Source organism: Molothrus ater, chromosome 3, assembly GCF_012460135.2.
Source record: "Molothrus ater isolate BHLD 08-10-18 breed brown headed cowbird chromosome 3, BPBGC_Mater_1.1, whole genome shotgun sequence".
NCBI classification, from domain to species: Eukaryota; Metazoa; Chordata; class Aves; order Passeriformes; family Icteridae; genus Molothrus; species Molothrus ater.
The window spans coordinates 55,418,572-55,437,079 of record NC_050480.2 but is presented as its reverse complement, the minus strand read 5'-3'; the positions used below and the strand labels follow the sequence as shown (position 1 = coordinate 55,437,079).

The following is an 18,508-nucleotide window of genomic DNA, read 5'->3' as shown; positions in this document are numbered from 1 at the left end:
AATATCAGGGAGAGAACTTAGGGGAGAGTCTGATGAATAATCAACAATTAACATGGTCATGAATATTGAAGTCAGGAATAACAGACTAGTGGGGAAACTCCTAATGGTGCTACAGAACAGAGGAGTGCACAGAGATATGAAATTCTATGCTTTCATCACAATTTGTATGCTGCTGTTCAAGTTCCTCTGGGTGGTGGGTGGGATGGGGTTGCACTTGCCTGCATGATGTTGCACTGCTGGATGGCTGTGTGCTGCAGGCGGCTGGCCTCCTCCTGCAGCCGCAGGGCGCTGTGGCACAGGGGCAGGCTGGTGACCACCTCCTCTGGGATCCGCAGGGCACTCTGGCACTCCTGCACTGCCTGAACCTTTGGCTTCAGGGACTCCATCTCAGACAGCAGATGCTAGAAACAAAGTCAGTGCCACAATAAACCAATTTTTTCAGAACTCCAGAGCATTTCATGCAGCCAAAGAAAAATGATGGTACATTCAAGCAACAATAGAAAAAAATTATTATCCATTTTTTAACTTGCATGTAATTAGAAACACTTTCTCTGGAGTTGCTCAATGTCAAATGAGAATAATGATTATATAAGCAGAAAGCCCATATACTAGATATAAGAATAATAAACTAAAAAGCATGGTTGTACCTATTTCTAAGTGTCCAAGTAAAAAAAGTATTTCTATTAAGAGATTTGAGAAAATAGATTTACCAACTCCACAAATCGAAGCAGCACAAGAGTAGTTTATATATACTTGCATCTCAGTGTTAAAATCTAAGTGGAACTCCTTGCTGTGACATAGAAGCACATTTTCAAAACTGTACATGAATCCCATTGCATTCACAACTTTACTTAGAAATTACAAGCCATGGCTGAAAACGTTGCTTAAAATTCAAAAGGCAATCAAACAGAAAGGAACAGAGCTACACAGAAACCTTTTTCTTTGAATATTCACAAGCTGTATGCCTTTGTGAATAGTGCCTATTCCATACAAGATGTCCATTCAAGCTGACTGTTCATATGCATGAGAAGGGTCTAAGTGCAATGGTTGGAAATAGATTTGATCACTGTTATTTTTATCTACACTGAGGAGTTTAATGTATGTACAGATATGAAAAAAAAAAAAATGAAAAAAGGGAAAAGGCAAAGTTGATAAAAAGAGCCTTAGCAAATTAGGAAAAGATTTTAGATTCAATAGATATAAATCAGCTGGACAATGAGGCAAACAGGGAGAGAATTTGGTTATTTCCCTTCCCTTATATCAGATCAGAATGATAGCTAAGTGGGTCTGAAGTGCATACTGATGAGAGGATTTTGGTTTGGTTTTTATTTTTGCAGTTTCATGACATAAGGCGGATAATCTAACCAGAATTTTGGTATAATGAGCTATTCCTCAGGCAGCACAGGTGGGGTCCCACTCTGTCAGACCCCATACTGCTGGCAAAGGGTGTCTTCATTGTTCAATCAGCACCCAGAGGCACCCTGAGGGCTATGTGCCAGCCAGGCCCTTTCCCCTCCCTGGTCTGGTAAAACAGGTGGGCAGGGGCTACAGCCCCTTTCTGTACAAAAGAAAGTTGCATTGTGAGATCTGCTAGAGCCAGGACAAAGAACATGCATAAAACCCAGTGTAACCTCCATGTTCCTTTCTTCTTATGGTGGGTGATGTGTTTCACTTACACTCTTCAAGGCTACATTCTGAAATCTGTTTGCAAGTGCCCAGAATAAAGACTGCATATTTTAATGAAAAGGAAAAGCTGCGCAAATTTACCTTCCTTCCATATGTTTTTCTGCAGATTTTAATCCTACAGTGAACCTGCTGACATCCAGTTTTCACTGGCAGACTGAGACAGTTAAATCTCCATATTTGCAGAAAGAATCATGTCTTGAGAAACTCATAAAGCTATATTTCTTTATTGCCTTATTTCTTCTGTTAAGGGACTGAGACCAAAACTAACAAACTCACAAATCTCCATAGCAGATCAGATGCAACAGAGAAAGCCATGATATGTTATGGAGATTAATTCAACTAAGCATACAAAAATGTAACTGGGCCTAAGGAAACCTGAATTGTGTCCTAGTGCTCCAGATTACTATTGGAGAAGCTGGCAACAAACTATATCATTGCATCTCTATCTGTAAAATAATGATAACAATATTGACTTCCTTTTAAAGTCAATAATGATAACAATATTGACTTTCCTTTAAGAAACTCTTGAACATAAGCACTAGATAAGAATTGGGCTTTATAACAACTATGGATTAAATGGATTGGATGCACACTCCTCAGAACTGCATCAGTCTAAGAAGGGGCTCATAAAGAACTATACTTCAACCATTCCCTCTGAGGGAATGATTCTTCTCGTTTCATCACTTATTTCCTTGGCAGTAATTTGGGACTACACTCTGAAACAGTGACACACCTAAGAAACACAAAAAGCAGTCTCATTGACACTCATTATCCTTTATGCAAGATCACATTATTCAAATGTTAACTTTGAGGTCCTGGTCTTTTACCTGTCTGTGAGAAAGTTGCTCTTTCAAGCTCAAATGCCCAAGCTCTGGAGATGTCAGAGTAGCTTGAGCTTGCTCCAAAGCAGCCTGTAGGGCTCTCAGCTCAATTTCAAATTTCTTCATATCCTGTAACACATTTGATTCAGGGATGAGTAAGAGGAAAAATAGAAATCACTATAAGTATATCTGTCTGGATTTTGCAGGTACATCCACCTTACATACAGTGCAAAAAGCAATTCATAGTTTTGACGGTTAATTTTAAATGTCTAAAATATTAAATAAAAATACCAGTCATATGACAGTCTAGAAAAAGGGATTGCAAAGGCAGAGTTATTTTTCTTAAGTACTGCAATCTCAAATGCAGCATATACTTTATAAAGCTGAAAAAGCATATTCATTCTTTTCATTGCACTCCTTTGCAGGCCTATGGAATTCTGATTTGGTCCAGTACTGATCTAAATTAATAAATAACAGCAATTAGAGAACATTTAAGAGAAGAATAAAGGAAATAGCAGAACCTAAGTGTCAACAAATACATTTCTCAAGTATCTAAACATAGGTGCTCAGTGCTATTGAGACACACCATTTACCCCAGATATATTCATCCAGAAAGGGCACTGCAGAAATCTTGTGCCCATCTGAATCAGCACGTGAATGCAGCATCTCAAACACTGCGAGACACCTGACTTGAGGCAACAAAGTCATGCCCTGTACAGACCACAGATTATCTTCACTGATAATAATCTCAGTACAGTAGTATGATGCATACATCACCCTAGATGCCAGCTAGCATTAGAAAACCTGCTTTCATTTACCTTGGCAGCATCTTGGAGGTTTGGTAGCTGCACTTTGATAATTTGCTGCAGTTCCTCTGTCCGCCGCCCCAGTTCCAGCACTTGCTGTGACATCCCTTCAGTACAGTAGACACTTGCCAGGTAATCAATCCTCTCGCTCATGGCCTCTAGATCACCATGAATCTCTCCAGACTCATCAAGAATGCTCTAGATGGAGATACAGACAAATTGTATGTCAGGTTTGAGACTCAATGACACATATCTTTTAAGTATATTGTTCTGCAAACTCTTTAATCTGTACACATTCATGAGCCTATGATTAAGTTCCACTGATTTCCTGTTAGGCTTAGGCAATGCACTTTGTTCTGAAGATCTGCTGAAGTGCTTCAGCTTATAGAGACTGGGAAACAAAAGATTAAGTAATGAAGCTTCAGCAGCTCTACTTACCAACACATTAATTTTATTGTTTTGCTACACACACTTGTGTGTAAAAATATAATATATGCAATCTATGGAGAAGATTTGTCCTGGAAGCCTCATATACCTAATAGAAAGTAGCAGAAAGCACTTGGGTGCAGTGCTATAGCAGGGTAGGAGTTGTTAATGCTGCCTAAAAAATCACTGCCAAGGCATTGTGTGGGATGGCATTGGTTAAGCCCATATCGTCAGATTTTGAAGCAGGGAAAAAGCCATAGCAGAAATTCTGTCTCCAGCTTTCCTCATGATAAATTGCCTGGAAGCTCCAATTCAGAATACAAAGACTGACATAGTACCCTGCACTTATGTACAAGAATGCAGCTGACAATTAAGTAATGTATATATAACATTGGTATTAGTGATACATTATCATGATGCCTTGATTTTTTTCACAAAGTCATGTAACACCAGGCAAGCTTCAACCTCATCAAAACAGTCCACTGATCTCACACACACATTCCACACACAGACACACACAGAACAAATTGCACAATTACAGGGACAGCAAATTACTCTGATGTGAAATGTTCAGGAAGAGATTGGAAGAAACTCTTCCATTAGATATCAGTTTGAGAATATTTGGTATAAAACTCATTAGAAGAGAACAAAGGCTATTCCAGTTTAGCATAATGGAGAAAGAAAAGTCCAAACTGAAAATTGTCTTTGATTAACTAAAGCTTTACAGTATGAGCTGCAATAATGTGCTTGGTGTGATAGAATCACAGTGTGCAGACACGCTATTCAGCCAAAAGCCTCTATGAAACCAAACAACTTGAATAACATGGAGATCAACTTTGAATCACATGCTTTTATTCTACAACATATCTTTATTTCAGTTTTCAAAACAATTGTCCAAAGCCAATGAATCATTTTTAAGGCTTGGGAGAACAGCCAAAGAAATCTAGCCCTTTAGGAGGAAGTAGAACTCTGTTGCTTTGAAAATAACTTCATATATACACTGACTTTTAAATGTCATAGCTCACATAATCACCTGGTAGGCTTTAAACTGATCACGAAGCTGAGAGGAAGAATTCCATGTTATATTACCATGCACTAGGATATTTGCTTTCTCAATCCATTTCAATATGAACTCCAGCATCTCATTGTATTCTTCCAAGTGTGAAGCAGCCTGGATGAAAGAAAAATTTGCTTAAGCCTAAGATGTAATTTTGTACAATTCTGGGAGGATGAAAAAACTAATTTTATTTCCTTCACTGTTTTAACCTGAGGATAATTTTAACAACTTTTCCTTCCTGTATTATATAAGTAATTTTCCTATGTATTTATGGAGTTAAAATAGGTATGTTTTCAGTAGTAAGATTATGTGTTTTGGGGGAAAAAAGGCACTATAAGAATGTAGGTCACACTGTGAGAGTCCATTGATGCTCAAATATATCCCTAGAAGGTTCACTCCCTGTGCATATTTCAGCCTCATATGTAAGTTCCAAAATACCTCCTCTTTCAGTTTGTGGCTCAATTTCTTCTTTTGATATGTCTCTTTCCATTACATCCTCCAAATCACCTTTTTTTTTTTTTACAGTCCGCTTTGTCCATTCAGTCTGCCATATTCCCAAAAAAAGAAATGTTGCACAATTTCAAAATACAGGACAAAAGTTCTGCTTTCTGATGAACCCAATTTCTATTTAGCAAAGTACTCATAAGCTCCAATTTTCTTTTTAGCAGGAATAATTTCATTGATGTTCATGAATTTCCTCCTTATAAAGGAGGGATCAAATCCGAGGTGACAAAACTGTATTTGCAAGCAGTACCAATACCCATCATTTTTATAAGTGGATCTTTTGATGCTGAACAAAAATATCCTAATGTTAAATCTCTTTACCAAGTACCTTTGAAGGAGTTTTTAATTTGAAAATAATTTTCTATCTCTTCTTAAAAACAATTTTTCAGAGAAAACTGAAAAGAATATTTTGAATTTTTCTTCTGGAAGCAAATTCATGCATGCAGAAAGGAGAACTCATAATTTATCGGGGTATTGATGGCAGAACCATAGAAAATCCATTTATTTGCTTTTAGCTGGAGGTTTTGGGGCTAAGAACAAGTAAGGAAAAAAAAAGAGAAAGATTTTCAGAGACTCTGAACCACAGAGGATCCATCTTTATGAACACCAAAATATTGCATAAATACTATGCATTATTGGGGCCATTTTATATAGGCTTTTCTATTGAATGTACAAGTTATATTCAACCTCTATGGATTGGGACTAAAGCAAAATATTTTTTTTAATTTTGCTTTTAATGCTGCAAATATAGGTAAGAGTGACAAAACAGAGAACCTGAGAAGCACAGTGAGGTACTATTTGCAGCATGCTACTGTTTGTGAGATCTACAATCTTTTTAGGGGACCAAAGGAACCAAACAGCAGGTGATTCATGCAAGAGGGTGTTAAAGTAGCATCTGAGAATTATTTTACCCTCTGATTTGACCTGTGTCTCTTTGGAATGTGATGCAAACCCTGACTAATAATAGGCAGATGTGCCAAGGAATGCCCTGTTTGGCATAACTCCAGGATAAAAAATGAGATGTTTCCATGCTTCCTCTGGTTGTGAGAGGAAACAGCAGAAAGGATTTAAGATCATACCTGACTGAGCTTGGCTGCTCTGTACTCAGCCTGCCGTATGGTCTGCTGGTGCAGTGCAGTGAGTTTCCCTATCCTGTTAGCCAGCTGCTTAGCCAGGGGTACATTCTGCTCTGCAAAGTCCTGGACTGATGCATCTAACTCCAACAGCTTTATATTGCAGCTGTCCAACTCGTCACCAAGGATCTAGGCAGAAAAACAATAAAATCAGTGATCCCGGAAGTGGTAGCTTTTTGGTTGGTTATTTCTAGTCCAACTTGCAAGTTTTATAGCCTGTCCAAAGTCTCCATAGTTTTTTCCATTTTTAAGCAGGGAAGCAGAACAGCAGGATATTTGGTCATCTCTTAAGTATGTGCCATTAGTCTTTCTCCTCTGACTTCCTGGCTGGAATGGATAACCGTTTTCCCTGCCCGTAGCCAAGGACTGAGTCACTTCAGTGTGACATTAACTGTTCTCAGGCATCTTTCTGGGTTTGTTTCTGAAACGAATTGTCAGCACAGACTGCCATGACAAGGAGTTTTGTTTATTTGAAAAGGGGTTTGTTTTATTGCTGTCTTAAAATATAAGTTTATAAACTCATAAAAATGTAGTTACTCATGAAGGGATTATGAAAAATTTAATTTTAAACTTGTATTTTCATAGCATGATCCTGATGCAGGAGCAGTCTGATTGTGCTAGAGTGTTTCAATAGAAACACAGTTAAAAATCAATTTTTCCTAGCGTAGTCACAATTATTTTGAAAAGGAAGCCTAAAAAGTTTTTCAAGTTTCCCATAGATTCAAAACATACTCTGGGGCTACAGTTTCTTGAGAAGAGGCTACTGGGTATTTTTGTATTTGTTTTTTATATCCAAGGTGTTAAAAATTCATTGTTTTTGAAAAATAAAAAAAAAGAAGTCACAGAATCATAGAACAGGTCAGGTTGGAAGGGACCACAGTGGGTCATCTGGTCCAACCTCCTTGCTCAAGCAGGGTTGTCCCACAGCACATGGCACAGGATTGTGTCCAGAAGGCTCTTGAGTATCCCCAGTAAAGGGAGACTCCACAAGCTCTCTGGGCAACCTGCTGCAGTACACAGACACTACACAGTAAAGAAGTTCTTCATGCTCAGGTGGAACTTCCTGTGCATCACTTTCTGCCCATTGCCTCTTGTCCCACTGCTTGGACAAACAGCCTAGCCTCTCTCCAATTATTTCTACAAATTTAAACTGCAATCATTCACAACATTGCCACAGGTGTTTCAAGAAGTGACTTCAAGCTCTTCAGGTTAGGGCTGTCCTGGCAGACACACTTCAGAGTGTAAGATATGATCAATCATCATGATAAGTCAGTATTATTCCACAAATTTGGAGACATAACTGTCTACATGTAGACACAAAGACAGATGTTAAACTGCTTATCTAAATACAAAGACGCACACATTACAGCAAGCATAAACAAATGTATTTACTACAGATATTATGCACAATTTATATGCTGTTTGTGAAAGAAGGATACATTTGACTTGAGTCACGTGGATTTAAAACAGATTTTTATTTTATTTTTTCACAATCTGTTTCAATGTTAATATAAAAATATTTACTGCTGTAACCAAAGCCAACCCAGTCTCAAGACTATCAGCTAAATGCATAAAAGCAGTTGGAACATTACTTCATCTCCAGTGACAGAGAGTTTTAATTTATGCAACATAAGTAAGCAGATTTCACTGGGTTTCTGCTTTCTTACTGAAATCAAGGAGATACACAGGGATATAGTTTAGTGACACTTCTTGTAAAGTAAACAGTACTTTGGAACATCTTGAAAATTAACAGGTAATTTATGACATACCAGTCATGCTAAATCTTCTCCTATTTTGTATGCTTTGCCTAATTTCAGACAGCAATTCAGCCAAGTTTATCTTTGCCTACTTAAAATAACAAACCAACAAAAAAAAGCCCCAAACCCTCAGCCAACCCCTTTTCCATCTCTCTTCTCCCCAAAATCCCTTACTCTCATATGGTAATCCTAATTTGGCCATTACACTTCAGTACAGATGATTTTTCCTGAGTGTGGTACACACCTAAGATTAAGAAAACCTTCAAAAATAACTAAGAACCCTTTGCACTACTCTTAATTGCATGAGTAGTACTTTACCTCGTTGTTGAACTAAATGTGAGATGGGCTACAAGTAAAATTCTATGATCTAATAATCATAAATAAAGAATGATCTTTTCAGTACAGACAAGAACAAGGAGCAGTCTGAAGGTTCCTCTGGCTTTCCCAGATTGGAGTCATACTCATTACTGAAAAGGAACTGTGAAATTTTGTCCATCTGACTTTAAAACTCAGCTCCTTCCTTCAAATTCTGTTACCTGTGTAGGCCAGTTTGCAAAGACTGTTATAGCTTTTAAAAAATCTCCTCAGTCAACCCTCATTTCTGTATAACTCTTCTGTTGAACTACATTAACAAACTGTGTTCTCCAAGTCTTCACAAACAACAGTTTGATATGAAGTGAGCTTCCCAATTCAGAAAAATTTATGGCATAACCATATAAGGAAAGCCTTGTCTTACCTTCTGTTCAAGTTTAGCTTTTGTTATATCATTTGTTTTCTTTTTCAGTTTGGAAAGAATGGTATTTAGTTCATTTGCTACCTCCTGGATTTTCTGATCAAACTCTTGATTCAATGTTTTGATTTGCTGAGTTTCTCTTTCTTTGGTTTGAATCTGTCAACAATAAGAATTAAATTCAATAATCAGAAATCACTCCTCCTTAAAAGAAAATAATTTTCATTTAACTTTAATTCAAAGGATGAAGGTAATAAAACTATTCTGTGTTGCCACAGTTTGGCCATAGCAGGATTCCAAGTTATAAAACCTGAAGAAAGACTATAGATCTGCCTGGCACTTATCTACTGCACTTTACCTGATCCTGCACAGTAACGAGGGCCAGTCCAACATCTGCTAAATGAAGAGAGAGTTCAGAAGGCAAAATGGTATAAAGCCCCAAGTATTTATTCTGTTGTTGTTCAGCCAGTTTTTCAACAGCCTGGCGATGAGTAGTAACTTCACCAAAGAGAGACTAATGACAGAAAAAAGTATTGTTAAGAACAATGAGAATACATCTTAAACATCTTTAAAATAAAATATCACAGTCCGTCATCTACTTCATGCTTTATGAATTTATCTAGTGGGTTACTAAAATGCTCATTTTACCAAATAATTACTAAATGAATATTGTCTTAGTAAACAATTACTAAATTAATATCGGATTACTAAATGAATATAGTCTAATTTGAATTTGTAGTGGTTTTGAAACTATTAACATTCACTAGCAGATTAAAATGAAGATAAATATTGTGATTTAGAAGTTGAAAAATGTGGCCTACCTGCAGCTCCTGGAGTTGGATGTCCACTTCCGCATCAGGGCTTAACAAATATTCTTTTGTTTCCTGGATCCAGGACTTCACAGTATTAATCTCTGCTTCAACCTCCTCACGCTCCTTCAGCTCCTGTTTGACCATCTTCATGCCTTTTTTAACTTTCTGTTGCATACTTCAGAAAGAAAGAAACAATAACTATTTGTGAAGAATTAAGCAATGTCTAAAAACACTGCTTGGTCAAAACATGAACAATAAAGATAATGATTAAGAGCACCACATCCAGAGAAATAAATTTAAATAAATTAAATTTTTTCATGTCCATTCTTTGGTTTTACATGTTTGGACATCAGGCATGCAATTCTTTTGAAAAAATGCTAATGTATTCAATAGAGATCCCTCCATCTGAGCTTATCACCACAGAATACCCTGATTGTCTGTAGAGGCAATTGCAGGGCATGAACTAGGATTATTCACTGTCATTGCAAAAGAAACTTCTAAAATAGGTCAGAAAAGCTGTATCTTACACTTGTTTATTTCTCTACACTAATTAGAGAGCAAGACAATCTGCTCTGATATTGATACCTAAAATGTAAAATAAATTACGTTATTAATGTAATTTATTTTACATTTGAGATAAATTCCACTCCTACTGAGTGGAACAGAGCAGATATGGTATCAGAGCAGATATGATATTGAGATATCACATCATATGAGATAATTCCACTCCTATTGATGGGATTTGCGTTGGCAGAATACTTAGGTTAAGTTATGGATCAAGTATCTAAACATGGTCTATTTCCACACTTCCACTAAGACAGAATTCCTGCGCTTTCCTCAAGAACTGACACCTCTATGAAAGTTCTGTTGGATTACTCATAGCTCTTATACATGTGACATGGATCTTTGATATTCCCATATTTCATTTATGTTTGCATAACCTTGCCCATATGAATCATGCCTTATTTACATGAGCAGGAGGTCATCACAGACCCTATATCTCAGAAACCAATTTTAAGTAAGTGAAAAACAGATTTGTAAAATTTTCTACAGGGATTGCTATTCTACTATAGTTATTTATAAACACACACAATAAACTTTGCACAGGCTTGGTGCAGGGTTTACAATTTGGTCATTTCTCATTTTAACTTGTTTTCCAACCATGGAGATCCACTTAATGGTATCTTAGTGTAGTTATGAGGTAGAGATGTGTCTTAAAACCTAACATAAAACTTCCTGTTGTCTACATGAGAGGGAGATATTTTTCATTTGCATAAACATTTGCATAGCCTCAAGGTGAAAAATTATGTTTCATTTGCATATGCTCTACATTCCTCTGTAAATGTCATACAGGACCTACTTTTAGTATCTAAGTGCTTCAAACAAGTGAAACAAAGTGATGAACTAATAAAAGAGGATACAAAAAGATAAATGACCACTGTTAATGTGAGAAACAATGGAAGTATTTAAAATCAGTTTTAATTTTAATGCAGTTTATGCAGTTTTTATGTAAGTTAGTATTATTATGCAAGGCAAGAAATACTTATTTTAAAAAACATACTCTTTCTGAAGGAAATAAAAAATAATGGCAAAAAAGGTATTTCAAGATTAATTAAAAGTAATTTTAAATTAAAACTGAGTCTTATTTAAAAAATAATAGCTAATATTTATTTAGGCATGTTAATTGTTAATGATATTAAAATTATGAGCTCTTAATAATGAATTGCAAGGTACTATTTTTTTGCTGAATCTTTTAAAATATTTCCTTACTTGTGGCATCGATCTTGCATTGCTTTGATTTCTTGCATAACTGGTAGTTCCTTCTGAGATGGAGGCTTTACTTCCACATCCTGAAGCATGCTGACAGCATGCTGTTTGAGCAGGCCCAAAGATGACAGCTGGTGGTCCACCTCCAGCAGGAAACTGCCATGGTAATCCAGGAGTTCCAGAGCTCTGTCTTGGATGCCTTTTCCACTGAGCTTTCTGGTAGGCGACCTTGTAGCTGATCTATAGCTATGGTGGCTTTCCGAATCTATGGAAAGAGACGTAGTCTTGTCAATAATAAGATTACAAAAGAAATTAGTAAAACTGACACTGAAAGGTGCTAGACCCAGTCCTGCACATTTAGATTTTGTAAAACAGTTGTGGTATAGGGCTTGTGCTCTACTGTGCCAGATCCCTTGCACTTCACAGGCAATCAGGACTTGCTAAGGGATTTTTTTCTGGTCCAGTTACGGGTGTCTTCTTATAATCTTTAGCATTTATTACATTTATTTCCATAGGAACTAGAGCTCTACCCTGGGGTACACCCATATTTGGCACAAGTCATGCATTTAACAAAATGCTTATCCTCATTCCTAGAGAACCTGATATCTGGGCATGAATAATGGACAATGACAGATAAGAAGATTGAGGTAGGATATAAGGGGAAAGAAGAGACATATGATCAATGAGCAGTGACAGGCACTATCCTCACTGTTACGCTTAAAAGGAGCAACTTCATATTCTTCAGGGAAAAATAAAAGAAGAAAAAAGAAAGAGAGAAGAAAGAGATAAAAAAGAGAAAAGGAAGAGAAGAAGAGAGAAGAAAAAAGGAGAGGTTAACATAATCTAGAACAGAACATCTGAGGAAAGGAAATAGAAAAGAATCTAGAGAAGCACTAGAAATCAAAACAACTCTGTATGTACTATACATTGTATGCATTGAGAAGAACAGTCAAACTTTGGAGGCAATGATTCTAAACCTGGATCTTTCACAGCTGTGTTTTTCTGAACTGAGGAAAAAAATCAGTTATTCCTGCTATCAGTTTTCTCTACTGCAAGATGATTAATAAGGCAGCAAGCATAATCAATGAAAACCTATGTATAAGGGAGGATTTACCAAGACTAGAATTTACCTTATCATTAAAACCCTTCCATTCCTGCACTGCATCTTCCAAAATTTTCTCTTGTTCCTGGGCTACATTCCTGAGCCGTGTCCAGCGCTGCCAAACTGTTGTCATGGATCTACTTATAGATGCTTTACTGGCATCATTGCTGATTTTTTCCAGCTGCGAAGCCTTTTCTTCTAGGGCTGTGATGTTCTCATGGAAAGAATTCACTATGGACACAAGAGACTGAAAAAGGAAAAATAAGCACTGTTTTCCTTTTCCACAAGCCAACTCATCAGCATTCAACATGCAGGTAAGGTGAACCACCCCCATCCACTGCAGATGAAGAGGAGGTATTGCATTTCAAGTGAGGTGGCTAGGTCTCACTTTATTTCTCATAGGCAATACATTAGCTATAGCTGCTTGGTCCAAAATGCAAGCTTCTGGAAGCAGCAGAAATCTGGTGTAACCAGCTTTTCTCTTCTTGATAGCCCCTCAAAAGGGATGAAAATAAGCATTCAGAGTCCTTCTCATAGCAAAGACGGACTTCTAAACAGTCTAAAAATGGAAGAAGCAATTCAGGTGGTTAAGTGTACATTTATGTCCTGTTAATCTTTAACAACTTTTTAAATGCCCAAGGATTTGAGACACCTTCATTAACCTGGCAGACATGACATTACTCTTAGGGGAGATTCTTGATTTCACAAGACACAGCTGGCAGCATGCCTGAAGTGTCACTGACTGTCTATATTAAGGCAACTGAGTAGTACCTGAAACATGAGAAAGTAAGTTGTTTTTTTTTTAAGGTATATTTCTTGCTTTTAGACTAAACAAAAGTTAATATTAAACTCCAACTCTTCATGTCCTAGTAAACTCTCCCTGTCTTGTTCCATGATCAAAAGAAGATGGATGTTTCTACTGATCTGATTTTCTTGAAGGGTACGTAATTTTAGGGTTTACAGACACACGGCTTTTATGAGCCTCCTGACTCTTTGCACTTCTCTACAGTCATAGGCACATAGACAACAAGCTGCAAAGTGATTAAAGATATCTGTCTTGGTCACCCCACAAATAAAATGTGTGTTTTGCACAGAACTAAACATGTCTTGGTGTGTTATGACACTGTTAAGTACTACAGGTAAAGATTTAAAAACTCAAATTCATGTTATCACAGGTAGGGACCTACATACTATACATTCATTTTCACTTGAAAAAGAAGGATTTCATGCAATTACCAGTACCTTACCTTATGTGTTAGCAATTTCTCTTCTGCTTCATGAGAAGAAGCAGCTTTAGCTACTGAAAATTCAGATAATTTTTTCTCAGCATCATTCATCACTTCAATCACCTTCTGCCTTGATATCTGGTACTCCTGCCACTCAGAAGCACACCTAAAACAAATACAGTTCCAGAAAGAACAACTTAATGCTATATAAAAACATTTGAAAATCAGAAATATTATTGCACCTAGTTTCTAATGCAACTGCTTAGTTTTGCTGTTACACAGTACTTTCCAAGAAAAAGAAAGATTATTGGAAAACAGCATACATAGAAGCATATGCTCCTGATTTTAAGCTATGCCTTACAGAAAACACAGCTGAGCATTTAGTAGGCCTCATTGGACTTTTTCTCTGACTCTGCCTATTGTATGGTTTAATCCTACCAAAACTTAGGGGATTCAGAACATTCAGGAATAATAAGAAACATAGTTATGTTTGTTAAAAAGGTATTTACTTTTAGTTCAAAGTAACTGCTTCAATTTCATTTATTTGTGCATATGTCTTCTGTCAGGTGAATATAGGACAATTATTCCCTACTCTTCTTCTCCATGCTGTTCCAAGCTTAATATAATTATACCAGAGTTCCTTTAAAATCACACAACTAGTCAGTCAAGGGCGGAAAAGAAAGCAGAATCCAAGAGCTCTGAATCCCCAATATACACTTCTCTCAAAAGTAGCACAAATATTAAAAAAGTCAGCTAATGTTCTGATTATTTCTTTCATTACCAACAAGGTGATCTTAAAATGAAGGAAGAGAAGAAAAAAAAAAGAAAAACTATACCTTTGTAACCGCTCTTGCTGGGTTTTGGCTTCTTGCTGTGTCCCTTTGGCCTTTTCCTCTAATGCAGCTACATTCTGCACCAGCTGTTCGCTTGCTGTGGTTTGTAAAAAGGGCTCTATCTCAGACACAAGGCCTTGTAACACTTTCAAGTGATCACTAAACTGACTTTCTGTGCTGAAAAATTCAACATGGTTCCTTAGATTCTCCTCAGAGTTCTCAACATCTAGACCATTTCTTGCTAACTGAAGAAATTCCTGAGCATCTTCCAGCCAGTCATTTGCTATCTGCATCACTTGGTAGTACCTTTGGCAGAGGTTGTATGCTTTATTCAAGGTAGCCTGAAATAAAAGGAGAGTCACAAACATAAAATCACAGAAGCCTGTGTAATTTAAAAAACCAAGACAGTTGGCTTACTAAAATTAGTCTTTTTGTGATGATTGTAAAGATCAAGACACAGAACCATATTTTTCAGCTTTGTTACCAAGAAACTAATGATGGTTTGGGTGGACTAACCTGTCTCATATGTATAGCTTCTTGAACTTCACCATCCAGTTCTGCCAGCTCAGCAAGAGTGTTTTCCAGGTCAGCAGGTATCAGCTCCTTTGCTTTCATGTAGCGCTCTTTCTCTTTACTGCTCAGGGCATTCATTATTCTGAGGCTTGACTGCACTTCTTCCTGATGTATCTGAACCTTTCGGATTTCTTCTTGGATGTTTTGCAGTTTGAGGTCCAAACTTAATGTTCCATTAAGTTCTGTTTTCACCCACCTCAACCATTCGAGTGAGCGGCAGATTTCTGTCTTGAAGTCAATGCTCTGCACAAGTCTGTTCTCACACTCCATCACCATGTCAACAATGGCAGAATGCAAAGACTTCAGCTTCTCTTGCCAAGCCTTAACTTGGAGATTTGTAGTTTCATAAGCAGATGAGTCAACCTGAGGAGAAAGGGCTTCTAGATGTTCAGTTATTCGCTTCAGAAGACTTCCTGAGTCTTGCAAGCTGCCCACCAGAGAATGATATATTTTCAACTTTTCTTCTATTGGAAGAGTTTCTTCATTCACCTTAACCTGCTCCTTTTTCACTGTCTCTAGTTGTGTCTCAAACTGCATACACATCTTCTCATGCTCCTGGCATGCTTCTATTGTGTCATCCAACAGGTTGATTTTCTGTTCTATTTGCCTCTTCAACTTGTGATATAGTGTGGCAAGTTTTAACATCTCATCTGGCTGCCAGGGCTGGCCAGTGCTTCGAAAAGCCTCCTTCTTCTGGTTCAGTTCATCCACTGCTGCAGCAAGGCTTGTGGCTTCATCTAAGAGATCTCTGTAGGCTTGCTGGAGTGACACAGCTTCTTTGGCTGAAACAGCAGCTGGAGCTTTGTCCATGTTAATAAACTGGTCTTCCAGCTCGGTCAGAGCTTTACTCGTCAACTCAATCAAAGAGGCATACTCTTTTCTGGCATAAATTGCTTCCTGAACCTTATATAATTTTTCTTTTGCCAGAGCAGTGACAATATTGAATTGCTGAGGGAGACTGTTAAGTTTTTCATCTAGATAAGAATGATCCACTTCATTAAGAGATGGTAGGATTTCTTGGCCATCTCTTTGCACTGCAAGTAGCAGATTTTCATATTCTGGAGATTGCTCAAGGATCTGTTGATATTTTGCCAGCTGGCTGTATAACTCAGTGTTAGAATTCATTACATTGACTTCTGGGAATGTGACAATATCAGCTTGTTTTAGCCAATGGCAAACTTTATCCAAATCTTCTTTGAAATATTTCCTGGAAACAATATTTTTCTCCAGTTCTAACAATCTCTGGTTACACTTTTGTAAAACAGTGTCATACACATTCTGTAGTTCTTGCAGTTTACCTAACACCTCACTCTTTTCTTGATTTGTTGCTTCTTTCATTAAATCCCTTCCTTGAGCCCACAACCCCGTGACCTCATTTTGAAAGGCCTTCAGATTAGCCTGGGTATTCTTACAAGTCCTGATCTGTTTATTCACATCTTCTGGCAAAAGACAAATATGTTCTGGAAACATCACCTTTTTCTCATGCTGGTGAATTTGGTTTGTAGCCTCAAAGACTGCCATGAGAAACTGGGTCTTTTCAGACAGTGCTTTATTCAGGTGTTTTCTACGCTGGCCAACCAGATCACTGAGACAAGCCACATGGTGCTGTGCATCAGACACTGTTTTCTGCAGTTCTTGCCTTTCATTGAGCCCTAGGTTGGTCATCACCCTGTCAGCATCCTTCACAAGCATCTTCAGAACAAGCTGTTTAGCTTCAAGCTCACTGCAAATGGTAAGATGATCCATGAGAAGACTCTGAGCCATATCTGGAGGAGGGCTCTGTTTAAGAGCCTCTGAGACACTAGGTTGCTGCTCCTCCGCCCATTCCATTAGTTCCTGAAATCTGGAATGCACCAAGCTGAGCTCTTCTAAGGTTGAAACAGAGACTTGAATTTTCCGTTTGACAAGGTCCTCCAGCTGAGTCCAGCGTTGTTCAAAATGACTGAATTGCTCCTTTACTAATTCTTTGTCATCAAGATTCAAGTGTTCTATCATCTTCTGCTTCTGATCTTTCAAATCTTCCAGAGCAAATCTCCTTTCCTGTAGTGCAATTGCCAGTTTTTGCAAAGCTTCAAGGTGCACATTTGTACTTTCAGCATCAGATCTGTTATCAAAAAGGACAGGACAAAAATGAGTTATTAGATGCTATTTCAGCATAGGCTTTTAAAAGAGGTCAGGATTAATTATAAGCCCACTGCATACTGAAATCAATATGATATAAAGACTTACAGTTTTCAAATTCACTTGAAGGCAGCAGCCTTGAATATTAATTTAAAAACTTCACAAATTTATTAGTTTCCCTTTCATCTGCTGAATGGTCATCAGGCTGACCATACACATTTACATGAATACAGACCATACTGATTATATTGCACATATGAAGAACAGCAAGCATTGAGGTTGGAGTGAATCTTGTTTCATGGCAGTGACAGGAGCAGCAATACACTCACAATTTTACTCACAGCTGGTGTGCTTATCCTTTGCAAAGCAGCTGCAAATATTTAGGAGTAGTTACTAAGCTTTAATATAATAGTCTAATAGATATAACACAGTGAAATAGATATAATGCAGTGAAAATGAACCATTGAATGAACCATGAATTCATGGACCACCACAAATGAAAGAGTTTAAATGAAATAGTCAACATTCTTGAAATATCAGGAAATGCTATACCCTGAGACAGGATCAATCAGTGCTTGCCTTAAAGACAAAAAACTGAAGATCTGACCTGTCAAACTCTCTTCATCTCAACAGAAAGGATTAATTGCCTGATAATTAATAAGGGAGGTGTGCTTTTAATTAAGTATGCAAAAAGGGATTTTTAGTGGCTTCCACTTAGAGACACTCTGTAAACAGCTCTTTCAGCACATATGCACAGTTTGCTTTGTGGATGCAACTCCTTTTTTACCTAGCCAGGTTGTCCCACTCTTTTGTGAGCTTTTCCAGGAAAACTTCGACAACATTCATGCGATCATGGTAATCCCTTGTCCTCTGCAGATCCTCCTCCCTCTGCATGAGCAAATTATGTGCCTGGATGCAGAGGTCCAGCCACTGGTTGCTCAGTTCTCCTATTTCCTTGTGTTCAGGTGATTCCTGTCCTTGGGTTAGTTTGTTCATTTTCTCAGTCACAGAGGTGAGAGCTGACTGTTTAGATTGCAACTTCTGACTGAATTCCTGAAAAAGATACAAGTAAAACCCAATATAATAACATGCATTCAAAATTATAAAATGTAACTTAAATAAAAGCTCTGAAATAAATAAATTATATATGAACT

At 37.5% G+C, this 18,508-nt stretch overlaps 1 protein-coding gene across 1 annotated transcript in view; it reads right to left on the bottom strand.

Annotated features, from left to right (window-relative positions):
* Positions 1 to 18,508, bottom strand: part of SYNE1 (spectrin repeat containing nuclear envelope protein 1) — a 288,350-nt gene that overhangs the window by 100,157 nt on the left and 169,685 nt on the right. The window contains 15 exon segments of the mRNA XM_054514453.1: positions 215 to 401; positions 2,514 to 2,636; positions 3,326 to 3,511; positions 4,773 to 4,910; positions 6,380 to 6,562; positions 8,927 to 9,079; positions 9,279 to 9,434; positions 9,742 to 9,907; positions 11,503 to 11,683; positions 11,686 to 11,764; positions 12,630 to 12,848; positions 13,849 to 13,993; positions 14,664 to 15,001; positions 15,177 to 17,337; positions 18,142 to 18,407. Coding sequence (XP_054370428.1) covers positions 215 to 401; positions 2,514 to 2,636; positions 3,326 to 3,511; positions 4,773 to 4,910; positions 6,380 to 6,562; positions 8,927 to 9,079; positions 9,279 to 9,434; positions 9,742 to 9,907; positions 11,503 to 11,683; positions 11,686 to 11,764; positions 12,630 to 12,848; positions 13,849 to 13,993; positions 14,664 to 15,001; positions 15,177 to 17,337; positions 18,142 to 18,407 — 4,681 coding nt within the window.